The 14,368-nt window shown below is 49.8% G+C and overlaps 1 protein-coding gene across 13 annotated transcripts in view; it reads left to right on the top strand.

Annotated features, from left to right (window-relative positions):
• MEF2D (myocyte enhancer factor 2D) overlaps positions 1 to 14,368 on the top strand; it is a 309,684-nt gene that overhangs the window by 280,944 nt on the left and 14,372 nt on the right. For 6 of the 13 annotated variants that reach the window (XM_040332929.1, XM_040332939.1, XM_040332938.1 and 3 more), the window contains 4 exons: positions 1,165 to 1,349; positions 1,689 to 1,742; positions 5,689 to 5,709; positions 11,494 to 11,626. In XM_040332929.1, the coding sequence (XP_040188863.1) occupies positions 1,165 to 1,349; positions 1,689 to 1,742; positions 5,689 to 5,709; positions 11,494 to 11,626 (393 nt within the window). The remainder of the gene's footprint in view (positions 1 to 1,164; positions 1,350 to 1,688; positions 1,743 to 5,688; positions 5,710 to 11,493; positions 11,627 to 14,368) is intronic. The other 7 variants (XM_040332932.1, XM_040332931.1, XM_040332936.1 and 4 more) reach the window with 3 other exon arrangements.

The following is a 14,368-nucleotide window of genomic DNA, read 5'->3' as shown; positions in this document are numbered from 1 at the left end:
TACGCCGGCGTAACTCCGAATCTGCGCCGTCGTATATTTAAGTGTATTCTTAAATTGAGATACGCTTAAATGTAGCTAAGATACGACCGCCGGCGCCGTCGTATCTTAGCTTTCTATTTACGCTGGCCGCTAGGGGCGTGTACGCTGATTTACGCCTAGAATACGTAAATCAGCGAGATACGCCTATTCACGAACGTACGCTTGCCCGTCGCAGTAAAGATACGCAGTTTACGTAAGGCTTTTCAGGCGTAAAGATAATCCACCAAAAAGATGGCGCAGCCAATGTTAAGTATGGACGTCGGAACCGCCGTCGAATTTCACGTCGTTTGCGTAAGTCGATTCAGACAAGGGCTGGGCGTAGGTTACGTTCACGTCGAAAGTTTTGACTATTTGCGACGTGATTTGGAGCATGCGCACTGGGATACGTCCACGAACGGCACATGCGCCGTTCGTTTAAAACGTCAATTACATGGGGTCATGCTTTATTTACATAAAACACGCCCACCTCTTCACAATTTGAATTAGGCGCGCTTACGCCGGCACATTTACGCTACGCCGCCGTAACTTAGGACGCAAGTGCTTTGTGAATACAGCACTTGCCTCTCTAACTTGCGGCGGTGTAACGTAAATGACATACATACGCTACGCCCGCACAACTTTAAGCCGCCGTACGTGAATCTGGCTACCTGTTTATGTTTATTGTAAACGTTTTTTTTTTGACATTCCAAAGTTTATTAGTGTTCCAGTCAAGAACAAAATATAGTGCAATTATCAAAACAGTACAGCATGATAATGACATTCGTACACAAAAGTCTCAAACAACAAATTTGACGTCTGTAAATTCTCAAATCACGTAAATCTAACAGGTTCACAAATTAGCGACTAAGCTTGAGGTGTTACTCTGCTGTTTTTAGAGTGTGGCCCGTTCCCAAGAAGCTGTCGATACATACAACCTCTTGCTGCGAGAATAGGCCTTACCTCTACCACCTAAAGCCGTCTGACGTTATATTTCGGCTAGATTATCCATCGCTTTTCATGTGTATTTTCACTACCATACCATAAAGTGGTGCTTATTGTAAACGTTTTTAGTTCTTATTATTTTTTGTGACGTACACGAAATCCTCTCATATAATCGCTGTCCCATATCTCCTCCTTCTAATTTAGGTAACGGCTACATCAGCGCACGAGCCTCTCCGGGCCTCATATCCAACGGCAACAGCATGGGTAAAGTTCTCCCGGCCAAGAGCCCTCCGCCTCCCTCCCAGAACAATCAGCTCGGCAGCAACAGTCGCAAACCCGACCTGCGCGTCATCACCTCACAGAGCGGCAAAGGATTAATGCATCATTTGGTGAGTACCGAGCCTCATTATGGCACCACCGCCACCCTTCCGAATTTTACCTTAGACATTTGCATGCTGGGAAATTTACAACAGTGGCTTGACTTTGATTTTTAAATTGCGTCACATGGAAGGAAACCAGCTTTACTGATGAGGGGAGGGGAGGGGCGTTATTTTGCACCACCCGCCCAAATTACATGTAAATGCGCCTAAAGGCAAAGCACATTTATTAATTTCAATGGCCAGACTCGAATAAATGCCCAAATGCTTGACAAGCCTGAAACGCAATGAAAAGAAAAAAAAAAAAACACGGCTTTAGGCGCATTTTCAACGCTTCTTTTCCCCTGTCAGGAGAGGGAAGAACTTCTGAAGAGCATAAGTGTGCATGAGGCCTTACAGTTTTTCGTACGTATTTTACTTCTTTTTCTTTAAAGTTTATTTATGAAGCATTTACAGCACATGACAATTTCTGCTTTTCAAGTAGGAGGTGATTGGATGATTTTTGACAAAGCGAGTATTGGTGTATGTGGTCCATGTAAAGCTACTTTGGTGCCATGTGAAGTCACTCCTTGTATCTAGCTGTTGAGTGCTTGTCTATTCCAGTGCTATACCTTCTACTGATTACCGTGGGCCTGCAGTCTCAACAGTAAGGGCCCTTTCACACAGGCGGACGAACGGTCCGTTTTTTACAAGTCCGTTTACAGACTTGTAATGCTTCCCTATGGGATTGCAGACGTTAGCGGATGATGCATCCGCTAACGTCCGTAAAGATCCGCCTCCGCAAAGATCCGCTTTTTCAGACGGAAGAAAACCCTATTTTTCTTCCGTCTGGCGAAACGGATCGGATGAATACGGACACACGGTCCGTATTCATCCGATTCCCCATAGGGGAGAGCGGAGGAAAGACAGGGCGGTCTCTGCACAGTGTGCGGGGACCGCCCTGTCCGCCGACAGCTCAGCGGGGATTTAAGGATGATCCCCGCTGAGCAGACGGACACACACGGGGCGGGTCAATACAGATCCGCTCCGTGTGAAAGAGCCCTAAGGATGAGCTCCGGCGTGTTCACACAGCCCACGTGCAGAGCCCGCCAGGAAGTCGGCAATGTACTGCACTAATCACAGGCAGTGAGACATTTCCCGATCTCTGCACAGCCGCACATTGGGACAATGTCTCACTGCCTGTGATTAGTGCAGCGCAGCGCCGACTTCCTGGCGGGCTCTGCACGTGGGCTGTGCGAACACGCCAGAGCTCATCCTTACTCAACAGTACTAGTCACAACCAAATTTTCTCACCAATCTTCTCTGATCCATCTATAACAGATCAGTTTAGCAGAGTCTGATATTGAGTCCACTTAAGCTCTGATTTGATTTTTAGACCCCCGATGAAGGAGAGTAGTATCTCCCCAAAACGTGTTGATATTTTATGGGACCTTACTAATAATCATTATAGCGATTTGGAGTCTCTTGCCATTTAATCTGGTGCTCCCTGACACAAGAAAGAAGCATGGCACAGCAAGGGACGGGAGCGATGGGGCAGGGGTAATCCATCATTAGACATAGGAATCATAACCATGGCTCAGGCCACCATGGAATATTAGTAATGAACACTAGAGAAAAGGACACTAGTGAAATATGCATGCTCTAGGTCAGGGGTCTCCAAACATTCTAAACAAAGGGCCGTTGTTTTGTCCTTCAGACTCTTGGAGGGCCGGACTTTGGCCAGCGGGGGGTGGAAATTTTCCTGGCATCAGTGGAACTAAACATATGGTATTAGGGGGAGAAATAGTGCCCCATCGTTTGTATCATAGGGAGGAATAGTGCCCCATTAGTGGTGTCAATGGGAGAAATGGTGCCCCACTGTCGGTGTCAGAATAGTGTCTCGTATCAGTGGGAGGGATACTGCCCCAAGGGCCGGATAAAGGCAAGCAAAGGGCCGCAGTTTGGAGACCACTGCTCTAGGTCACAGGTGTCAAACACAAGGCCCGCGGTCCGAATACGGCCTTCCAGGCCATTTCATGTGCCCCTCGCACCTCTCCTGCAGCTGCAGGAGAGCTCCAGCCTTCCTCTTGTCCTCCTCCAGACCCTTACTTTCTGCTTTCAAACAGTGCATCCAGCTTCTTCCCAGCAGCAGCATAAGGAAAGGGGGGTGCACTGTGATGTAAGCACCATTAGACACAGGAATTTTGGCCATGACTCAAGCCACCATGGAAACACTAGAGAAAAGGACACTAGTGGAATAGGCACTAGGTAATAACCACTGGACACAGGACTACCCTGAATGTAGTGACTATCCAACTCTGGACTCCTTGAGGGACAGCCACTACATTCTTGGTTTGAAGACCACTAGATCCAAGGACTTACCAGCACTTCAACCAAGGACTGGCCACAGCCCTTACGTGACCGCCACTTCTACAATCTCGCTTGTCTCCTTAGTGCAGGGGTGGCCAACCTGTTGCCCGGAGACCACATGTAGCCCGTGGAGCCCTCTGATGTGGCCCGTGACCTCCTGCTCTGGAATGGCGGGATTGGCAAGCCCAGATCACAGGTTGCCGACCCTCCATACCACAGCATCAGTGTTGTGAATGAAGCTGGCGGTAGAAGAAGAAAGCGGCTGCGGAGCAGAGCCCCATAAGCCAATGCTTCCTGTACAGCGCCACAGACGGAATCTATGGCAAAGTTCAGATAAACACAGGTGCACTATGCTGCACTGGCGGTGTGGGTAAACCGCAGCACATCAGTGTGAAAGCAGTCTTAGGCCCTTTTCACACGATCAGCACGACCAAATGGAACCCTCAATTCACCTCTGTAGAGTGACAAATGTCTGTTTACGCCCGCCTACCTCCAACCCGAAAAACAGAAGGGAATTTGTCCCCTTTCATCTAGGCAGATCGGAGGGCCTATAGAGTAGCCGTGACCTGTCATCCACCCGCTATGCTCATTGTGGCCCTCAACTGGTTACCAAGTTGCTTAAGTGTCCCTCGCTCTTCAAAAGTTTGGGCACCCCTGCCTTAGTGCAATGTACTGGGCCCTTACTACAAAGTAACGGTCAGCCCTTTACATAGGTAATGACTCTTATAAAGAAAAGCAGTGACCTCAACTGTGACCACCAAAGTATATTTAGGGAGTAGACATTGTCTTAAAATGTATCTCTAGCCAAAACTTTGGATAGTGTGGGGAACGGTTGGAACTCCTGACCGGTTTTTATTGCTGTCTGTTCCCCTCACTGCAGTGATTCACCCTCTCGGTTTGTCCTGTTAACCAGCATATAAAGTGAAGGGAACGGAAGTTCAAAATGTTAGTTTCTCCGGAAGAGGAGCTGACGTGAAATCAGCCACTGGGGACATCTGTCTTGGTGACAACAATCCAAGAGGGGATTCCCTAGGCATATTCTCTAATGTAAGACAGATAGCAAAACAGACCTGAAAGGGGTTTCTAAAGCTTCATACACACGATCAGACTTCCAATGGACTTTTCCATGGATTTTGCTCCGAAGGGCGTTGCCCATGAACTTGGTATGCAAACACGAACGTAGTGACGTAATAGACTTACTACGTGTTTTTTTTTGGGGTTTTTTTTTTGCTCTTTACCGCCACCCTTTGGGCAACTTCTGCTATTGTTGTCCGATCTTTAGCATTGGTTCTGAGCATGCGTGTTTGTACTTTGGACTTTAGTACACGAGATCGGATTAGCCCAAGTAGGACATTTGTTGCCGGAAAGTTTGTCTGATCTCACAGCGAACATTTGTCCAATGAAAAAAAGCGAAAAAGTTTGTCCGATGGAGCGTACACGCGGTCGGATTGTCTGCAAAAAAACAGGTCCGTCGGAGGTTTGTTGTCAAAAAGTCTGATCGTGTGTCCGGGACTTTACTCTTCCCTACTCTCTCCAAAAGTTTTGGCTAGCGATACACTTTCCAGTTTTGCCCACATAACATCTACGTACCTTCTCAATATCTGTAATATGCATTATCACAGTAACAGATTTTTGCATGTATATATATCAGATAATACGTCTTTAAAATACATTTTTTCTCGACTCTTAGGTTTTAATGCTTTATTAGACAGTGGGGGTTGGTTAACTAAAACTGGAGAGCACAACATCTTATGCAGCTCTGCATAGAACCCAATTGGTTTCCAGCTTATTTGAACGAGCTGAAGCTCGAAGCTTATTGGCTCCCATGCAGAGGCGCACCAGATTTTGCACTCTCCAGTTTTTAGCAAATCAACCCCCATGACCGTTGTGTGTTGTGTTTTAGTCCCATGAAGCATTTCCCTATTTAATAAGCTTTGTTTGGTGTTTTTTTTTTTTCTTCTTTTTCCTCTCTGCCTCTCAATATTCTGCTTTTTGCACGCAGACGGAGGAGCAGTTGGAGATGGTGAGTTGACTTTGCTTGCATCTCTTTCACTACTGTGAATTCTGTGTCCGCTTTTAGTGTTTTTTTTTTTTTTTTTGTGTTTGCCTTAAGCAGAAAACCATGCATGTCATCTTGTGCTTTCAAACAAATCTTTATTGACCACAAAAAAAGCTTATTTTATAACAAAATGCAGCTTGTAATGGATAATTTTTGGTAAATTTGGGCAAGCACTATCTTGACCGTCCTGCGGTAGTTTCTGATTTACTAGCCTTGTCCCTAAGCCTAGTGACTGCTTTTTTGGTAAGGCATCATGTGCTCCCCTACCTGGAAGTACCTGGTAATTCCTGGTTGGGCTGATCAAGCAGAAGGTCAGTAAGTGGACCTTTTACTTGGTCTAATATGAGCTCACAATTGGTGGCCATTTGTTTGCTTTAGTCAGTTGGTTGAGTACTCTGACCATGGCTCCATGGAAGAAGATTCCCATAAAGTACAACGCATACATGGAGGTCATATATTTTGGATCAGTGGTCTCAAAACTGTGGCTCGGGGGCCAGATTCTACTCAGACAGACGGTATTCTACCCACTGACACCAATAACGGGGCACTGTTCCTTTCACAGACGTCGGGGCACTGGTTCCTTCCTTCCACCGACGTCGGGGCATCGGTTCCTTCCGACGTCGGGGCATCGGTTCCTTCCTTCCGGCGTCGGGGCACCGGTTCCTTCCTTCCTTCCGATGTCAGGGTACCGGTTCCTTCCTTTTGATGTCGGGGCACCGGTTCCTTCCTTCCGACGTCGGGGCACCGGTTCCTTCCTTCCGACGTCGGGGCACCGGTTCCTTCCTTCCGACGTCGGGGCACCGGTTCCTTCCTTCCGACGTCGGGGCACCGGTTCCTTCCTTCCGACGTCGGGGCACCGGTTCCTTCCTTCCGACGTCGGGGCACCGGTTCCTTCCACCAACGTCGGGGCACCGGTTCCTTCCTTCCGACGTCGGGGCACCGGTTCCTTCCTTCCGACGTCGGGGCACCGGTTCCTTCCTTCCGACGTCGGGGCACCGGTTCCTTCCTTCCGACGTCGGGGCACCGGTTCCTTCCTTCCGACGTCGGGGCACCGGTTCCTTCCTTCCGACGTCGGGGCACCGGTTCCTTCCTTCCGACGTCGGGGCACCGGTTCCTTCCTGCGTCGGGGCACCGGTTCCTTCCACCAACGTCGGGGCACCGGTTCCTTCCTGCGTCGGGGCACCGGTTCCTTCCACCGACGACGGGGCACCGGTTCCTTCCACCGACGACGGGGCACCGGTTCCTTCCACCGACGACGGGGCACCGGTTCCTTCCACCGACGACGGGGCACCGGTTCCTTCCACCGACGACGGGGCACCGGTTCCTTCCACCGACGACGGGGCACCGGTTCCTTCCACCGACGACGGGGCACCGGTTCCTTCCACCGACATCGGGGTAACCGGTTCCTTCCACCGACATCGGGGTAACCGGTTCCTTGCTTCCGACGTCGGGGCACCGGTTCCTTGCTTCCGAAGTCGGGGCACCGTTTCCTTGCTTCCGAAGTCGGGGCACCGTTTCCTTCCACCGACGACTGGGCACTACTCCTCCCCTATAACAAAAAATTCCACCGACGTCGGGGCACTACTCCTCCCCTATAACCAAAAATGCCATGGTTTTCTCCCACTGATGCCAGGACATTTTCAAATCCCAACAGTCCGGCCCCTAAGAGCCCGTTTCAAAAGTTTATAGACCCCTGATTTACAAAGATCTTTTTTTTTTTTTTTTTATCTTTTTAAAGTGCAGATTTGCTGCTTGAAAGTTCTGACTGATTCAGACTACTGGGTCTGATGAAGCATTCTGCTTTCTGTACTTAGGCCTAATTCCTAAGTGATGTCACCACTTCCTTAATACGCTGGGGGGGGGGGGGTTTATCAAGAACATTGGCTTGGGGGTACAAAATGGTTGCCAAGAATTAGACAAAACTCTTTGATTCTTCCGAGAGTTGCATGTCAGTGCCGCATACATCACAGGCATTTAGTGGTCAGAGAAGGCCTTGCAAGCGTCTTTTTTGAAGGCTGGAAATCACATGGCTGCGGATGAGGGGGAGTTGAAGGCAGCTCATTCTTCCAGAAGCATGTCTGGAGGAAATGGCCCTCCCAGCTGCCCTTTTTTCACACCGAGGATGTGTGACCTAACCCAGCTTGTGATGATCCAGAGTCATGAAAGGCTCATTGTCTGATGTTCGGAGGATGAGAGAGGAGAGGAAACATCACAGCCTGTCCCCTCTTAACTCCCTCTTTCCGCAAAGGAACTGCAAATAAGACTCTTAAATAAGAAAAGGGTGCTGGGTAAATGCCGCTTTGCATGGCAGGGAAAATTATTCATCCTGTGAGTTTTAAAGAGGAACGGGTCATCAAAGGGCATTTCCAATAGTAATCCAAGTCTCTCTTGGTTATATAGAACAGCTCTAAATATCGGGGACAACGTTCTGTTTTCTAATTGTTTTCCAGTGTTGTCACCCGATCACACGAGCTTCACAATGAGACTACAAGTGGCCGTTTTTATATACATTATGCCGTCATTATTCACCACGGTCCCCATCCACAAATCCAGCCAGAGATGTGCCATGTGGCCACCACTGGAGGTTGCAGGAGGTCAGCAGCAAGAATGCCAATGGTTTTCAACAGGGGTCTCCAAACTTTCTAAACAAAGGGCTAGTTTATGGTGCTTCAGACCTTAGGGTGGAATGTGGCCAGTGGGAGTAGAAAATGCCCTGGCATCAGTAGGGGTGAACAGTCCCATCTTTGGTAATAAGGACATTTTTAGTGCTCTATCATTGGTGAGAGTGGGAGGAATAAGTGCCCCTTGGCTGATATCAGTGGGAGGAATGCTGCCCCATCATTGATGTCAGCAGGAGGAATGGTGCCCCATTGTTGGCATCAGTGCCGGTGACTTGTCCTTAATGTTCCCCTAACGGGGAAGTTCCTTCAATGACTGCGCAGGCGCAAACTTGCCGACGGAAATCTCCAAACCTCGGCCGGCATCCAGGCTTATTCTTTAACATCAACGTGGATTGGAGCATGTTAAAAAAAAGAGCCAGGAGGCCGAGCGAAGCAAGGACGTTGAGGCCGACTGGCCACTTTCCTCAAATTCCACGTCGCCCTGGATGCCGGCCGAGGTTCGGAGATTTCCGTCGGCAAGGAATGCGCCTGCGCAGTCCTTACAGGAACCATATCGGCAGATCACCGGCAATAGTGCCCCAATCGTTGGTGTCAGAGGAATAGTGCCCCATCGTTGGCATCAGTGGAGGGAATTGTCCCTTATCATTGACATCAGTGGAGGGAATTGTGCCCCATCGTTGGCATCAGTGGAGGGAATTGTCCCTTATCATTGACATCAGTGGAGGGAATTGTGCCCCATCGTTGGTGTCAGTGAGAGGGATAGTGCCCGATTCTTAGCGTCAGTGTGAGGAATAGTGCACCATTCTTAGTGTGAGGAAGAGTGCGCCACCATTGGCGTTCATGGAAAAAATGGTTCCCCATTGTTGGCATCAGTGGAGAATTAGTGCCCTATCACTGATGTCAGTGGGAGTAATGGTGCCCCATCCTTGTTGTCAGTGGAGGGAATAGTGCCCCATCCTTGGTGTCAGTGGAGGGAATAGTGCCCCATCACTGGCCCTCAGAGGAGGCAATAGTGCCCAATTGTTGGCGTCAGTGTGAGAAATAGTCCCCCATCATTAATGTCAGTGAAAGGACTAGTTCCCCGTCATTGGCGTCAGTGGGAGGAATAGTCGTACTTCATATTCCCATCGCACACTTTCCTGGATCCGCTCTTGGGTTTGGGTGCTTGTAGCAACAACCAGCTGGATACTGGTACATGTTACAGTAAAAAATATTTGCCAGCACACCATGGAACGACGTAAATGGCGTCCAAGCGGATGTTTTATTGCATGATCACAACACAAAGAAAGTGCAACGTTTCGGAGCCACGTGGGGCCCCTTCGTCAGGCATGTGATGATCACATGCCTGACGAAGGGGCCCCACGTGGTTCTGAAACGTTGCACTTTCTTTGTGTTGTGATCATGCAATAAAACATCCGAGTGGGAGGAATAGTTTCCCGTCACTGGTGTCAGTGGGAGGATTGATTTCCCATTGTTGGTGTCAGTGGGAGGAACAGTTCCCGTCACTGGTGTCAGTGGGAGGAATGATTTCCCATTGTTGGTGTCAGTGGGAGGAACAGTGCCCCAAGGGAGGACAAGGGCAAGCAAAGGGCTGTAGTTTGGCGACCACAGGTTTACAATACACAGTGCTTCATCAAACTAAACATCACCTAGTTAGGGGGCCACTGTGGGGGCCTTAAAGTATAAAACCCTATCTCCTACGTGAGCTCAGACCCAAAAAGACGCTCGAATATATCTCAAAGATGCTATGAGAATTTCTTGGCAGAAAATGAAAGTCTGTTACCTGAGAGTTTTACCCTTGTTGGTTATAAGCCCCTGAACTCAGGCAGGTGACATGCAGGGCTGGCCTTAGGTGTTCAGGCGCCCTGTGCGAGATAATCCTGTGGCGGCCCCCCCCCCTCCAAATGGCCCCTGTAAATTAAAGTATAGGGTGGTATTGGGATGGCTGGGGCGATATAGGGCAGGGCAGGCTGGGGTGGCATAGGGCAGGCTGGGGTTGTATAGGGTAGTTTGTGGTGGTATAGGGCAGGTTGTGGTGGTATAGGGCAGGTTGGGGTGGCATAGGGCAGGTTGGGGTGGCATAGGGCAGGCTGGGGTGGCATAGGGCAGTTTGTGGTGGTAAAGGGCAGGCTCGGTTGGTATAGGGCAGGTTGCGGTGGCATAGGGCAGGTTGGGGTGATATAGGGCAGGCTGAGGTGGCATAGGGCAAGTTGGGGTGGTATAGAGCAGTTTGCGGTGGCATAGGGCAGGCTGGGGTGGCATAGGGCAGGTTGCGGTGGTATAGGGAAGGCTGAGGTGGTAGAGGGCAGGCTGAGGTGGTAGAGGGCAGGCTGAGGTGGTAGAGGGCACAGCCGAACGGCTCGCACACCCCAAAGGCCGGCCCTGGTGACATGACCACCTCTATGGAGGCCGTACTGCCTGATCCATCTTCTCTGACTGGGAGAGAAAACAACAAAATAACAGCACACACCCCCATCCCTGACTGGTAAAGGTGTAACAAGTTTAGAGTGGCCATTCAGATTCTTACAAATACACATTCCTGACTCTTCTCTGGAACGTCATTAAACAATACTATTGGCTATGTGCTGAGGCCCAGTAGGTTGTGTAGAACATTGGGATATGGAATTACTCAACGGGAGCAATTCTCACACGGTCATACATGGGTCTCAGTGGTCCACAGGAGGGTACCGGGTCTCATGAATGACATTATCGGTACTGGTAGAGGGAAAAACACTTCTCTGGAAGCCTGAGGGAGCTTTTGGCTAACATGTGGGTGGTTGAAGCAGCAAAGGCCATAGCGGTGACCCCCCCACCCCACAAAGCTTAATGTTTTATTGCTGTTGTGTCAGTTACTTCCTGTCCTGGTCACATGGTTGTCCATGGGAAAAAAACAGTTCTGATGTTCAGATATGCACGCTGTTTGACTGTTAACCCTCCAAATCCTCCAGTTTTTCAAGTGATGCTTGGATTAGTCCCGTAGCTTGTGCATGGGGCCCTTTAGGATGGCCGTATTGTATATTGAGTAGTTGTGTGTTGTGATGTCTGTAGTTTTCAATGAAATTAATATTTTTACTATACACTACGGCAGAAGTCATCAATGCGTCTCTTGTCTCCCCCTGTCTTACAGAACGCACAGCGGTTAGGAGGAGCGTCGCAAGCAGCACACTCTTTAACCACCCCGGTTGTTTCGGTGGCAACGCCCAGTTTACTGTCCCATCATGGACTGCCTTTCTCCGCCATGTCCACAGCGTACAACACAGGTGAGTGTTGCCCACCAGCTGTAGATAATGTTTGAACCAAGTTCAATTCTGTAAATGATGCTTTGTATCTACTGTCTCTTCCTAAAGAGGCTTTAAGGTGTTGGTAGTCATAATGGCAAAGAGAACCCGTGGTTCACCATTGCAGCACAAAGAAAAAAGTTCTACTTAATCACTTGCCCACTATTCTAGGTGTTGTCCAAAGTCAAGTGACCTACATTTTTACTCTGTGTTCTGTCAAAAGTTCCAACTCTTCAGAATTTCCAACCGAGAGTATTGCGCATGCTTGGTAAGAGTCAACTTCCATCCCACCTGTGGGCAAAGCAAGGCATCCACTTGTTCATCTGCCCGCTGTCCAGAGTGGTATCCCCAGGACTTTTGGTTATGAACAGTGGCGCCACCCCCTCTCTCCTGCACCCATGAAACTGCATTGCATGAATCTATCTATTGTCGCCGCTGCCGCCCACTATTCAGGTGTCCGGCCCCTTGTCGAGCGCCGGCCATCTGAATTACAGCGGCAGGGGTGTTTTGGAAGTGCCATAGGCTCCAATAGGTTGCCTCTGGGCTCTAATAGGCTTCCAAATTGTCAAACAACGGGCGCACTGCTGTGCATTCGCTGCCTACGTAGTGCTGTGTTAGGGAATCGCTTCCCTAACATTGACCCGCCTCTCAGCCAATCATGTGCACCGGGTCTGGTTACTGGTCACCTGTTGGGCTGAAGCGACAGGCGCTGTGATTGGACACCTATCAGGCGTCCAATCATAGCAAGGATGAGAGAAGACATTGAGGACTCGGAGGGAGCGTGGAGGACGGCGCTGACCCGAGAAAGGTAAGTGCCGGGTGGGGCAAACTGGCAGCATTTGATGGGGCAAACTGGCGGCACTTGATGGGGCAAACTGGCGGCACTTGATGGGGCAAACTGGCGGCACTTGATGGGGCAAACTGGCGGCACTTGATGGGGCAAACTGGCGGCACTTGATGGGGCAAACTGGCGGCACTTGATGGGGCAAACTGGCGGCTATTAATGGGCACAGTGGCTGCAATTGCTGTTTTTTTTTTTTCAGTTTGCACAACACCCCCCCCCCTCCCAAAAAATAATCTTTGAACACCAGCCGCCACTGGTTATGGAGAAATATGTGACTTTTGCCCTCCTGCCATAAATGTCCATTTGCCAAGCCCTAGAGCCGCTGCGTGTTGGGTGTGTAGAGTCCATAGACAGGTATAGGCTCTAACCAAACCAACGGGGATCCTTATAGAAAGTTTTCGCTGCCTTGGAAGCTTCCATGCGAGATATTGCCTTAGAACATTGGATCACAGGAGCTTTCATGTCAAAGTAACAGATTTCTATGAAGGGATTTAAAAGAATAACAGTAGGAGAACGAGGCCCGTTGTGATCCCATTTCCTGCGTCGGCCATATTGGAATGACAGAAGAATGACCTACATTGATTTGGAACTTGCTGGGTGTTTCAGGTTCACCCGCGGATGTTGGATGTTGACTCGGTGGGTGGATTGCCGACCTGCTTGCTGCAGACTAGTCATCACCCGGTTCTGGAAACAATACCCTGACAAACCTGTTTAAGATCCCCATCTTCAGGTGCAAGTGAAACTGAGTACACCCAGAGAAGGCGGGGAGGGAGGGAGGGGAGCGCAGACAAGTCACAAAGGTGTCACACACACTATGCTGGATTTCACTGAATGAAATTAGTATGTAAATTAGACACATTAAATAAACTTGTTATGGCTTTATAAATACTTCATCCCTCAACTCCAAGCAGGAAGGGCAATACGTCTTTGAAACCCATATATTGGAATTGGTTTCCCTGCGAATAGGGTTGTCACCCGTCCGGGTTTCAGACCACCTGTTGCAGACTGGACTGTGTCCACCGAAGTAACTAGGTACCACAACCACCACGTGCATAGGCGTGCAAACGGGCCGGGTGTGCCCGGGCACACACACTTATCACCAGGGTTGCCAACCACCTGGAAAGCTGGTTCCAGTTGTCTAAACTGAGTGTCTCTCTGCCCAGGGCCAGCACACAGATGGGAGAGGAGAGAGGGCTCGATCTGCTCCTCCTCCTTCCACCTTGACCCCTCTGTCTGCCCCGCCCACACTTAACACAGATACATGGTGGATGAAAGGTGCCGATGCCCGAGCCTCTATCTTTGGGTGGGTGCGCTCACCATCTATGGTCTGTGACTGAAGCCTCCTGCCTCCGAGCGAGTACTCTAATGTAAGGGGGACTCGGATCTAAGGGGTGCTCTGCGGACTCTGATGTAAGGGGGAATGCTGGGAGCTCAGACCTAACTGGGGGCTTTGGTGAGCAGAAATCCCCCTTAAATCAGAGCCCCCCCCCCTTAAAAAAATTAAAAAGTTCCATGGGCCGCCAAGGTGTATGGGTTTTTGGGGGGCGAAAACAAACGAGAAAAAAAAAACACATCAATTGCAGCCTCACTGTGCCCATCAATTGCAGCCTCACTGTGCCCATCAATTGTCGCCACTGTGCCATCAATTGTCGCCACTGTGCCATCAAACGCAGCCACTGTGCCATCAAACGCAGCCACTGTGCCATCAATTGTCGCCACTGTGCCATCAATTGTCGCCACTGTGCCATCAATTGTCGCCACTGTGCCATCAATTGTCGCCACTGTGCCATCAAACGCAGCCACTGTGCCATCAAACGCAGCCACTGTGCCATCAATTGTCACCACTGTGCCCATCAATTGTCGCCACTGTGCACCCCTGT

The sequence above is a fragment of the Rana temporaria genome, chromosome 13 (assembly GCF_905171775.1).
Source record: "Rana temporaria chromosome 13, aRanTem1.1, whole genome shotgun sequence".
Lineage (NCBI taxonomy): Eukaryota > Metazoa > Chordata > Amphibia > Anura > Ranidae > Rana > Rana temporaria.
Note: the sequence above shows the minus strand (reverse complement) of the source record. Positions and strands in the feature narration are given on the sequence as shown.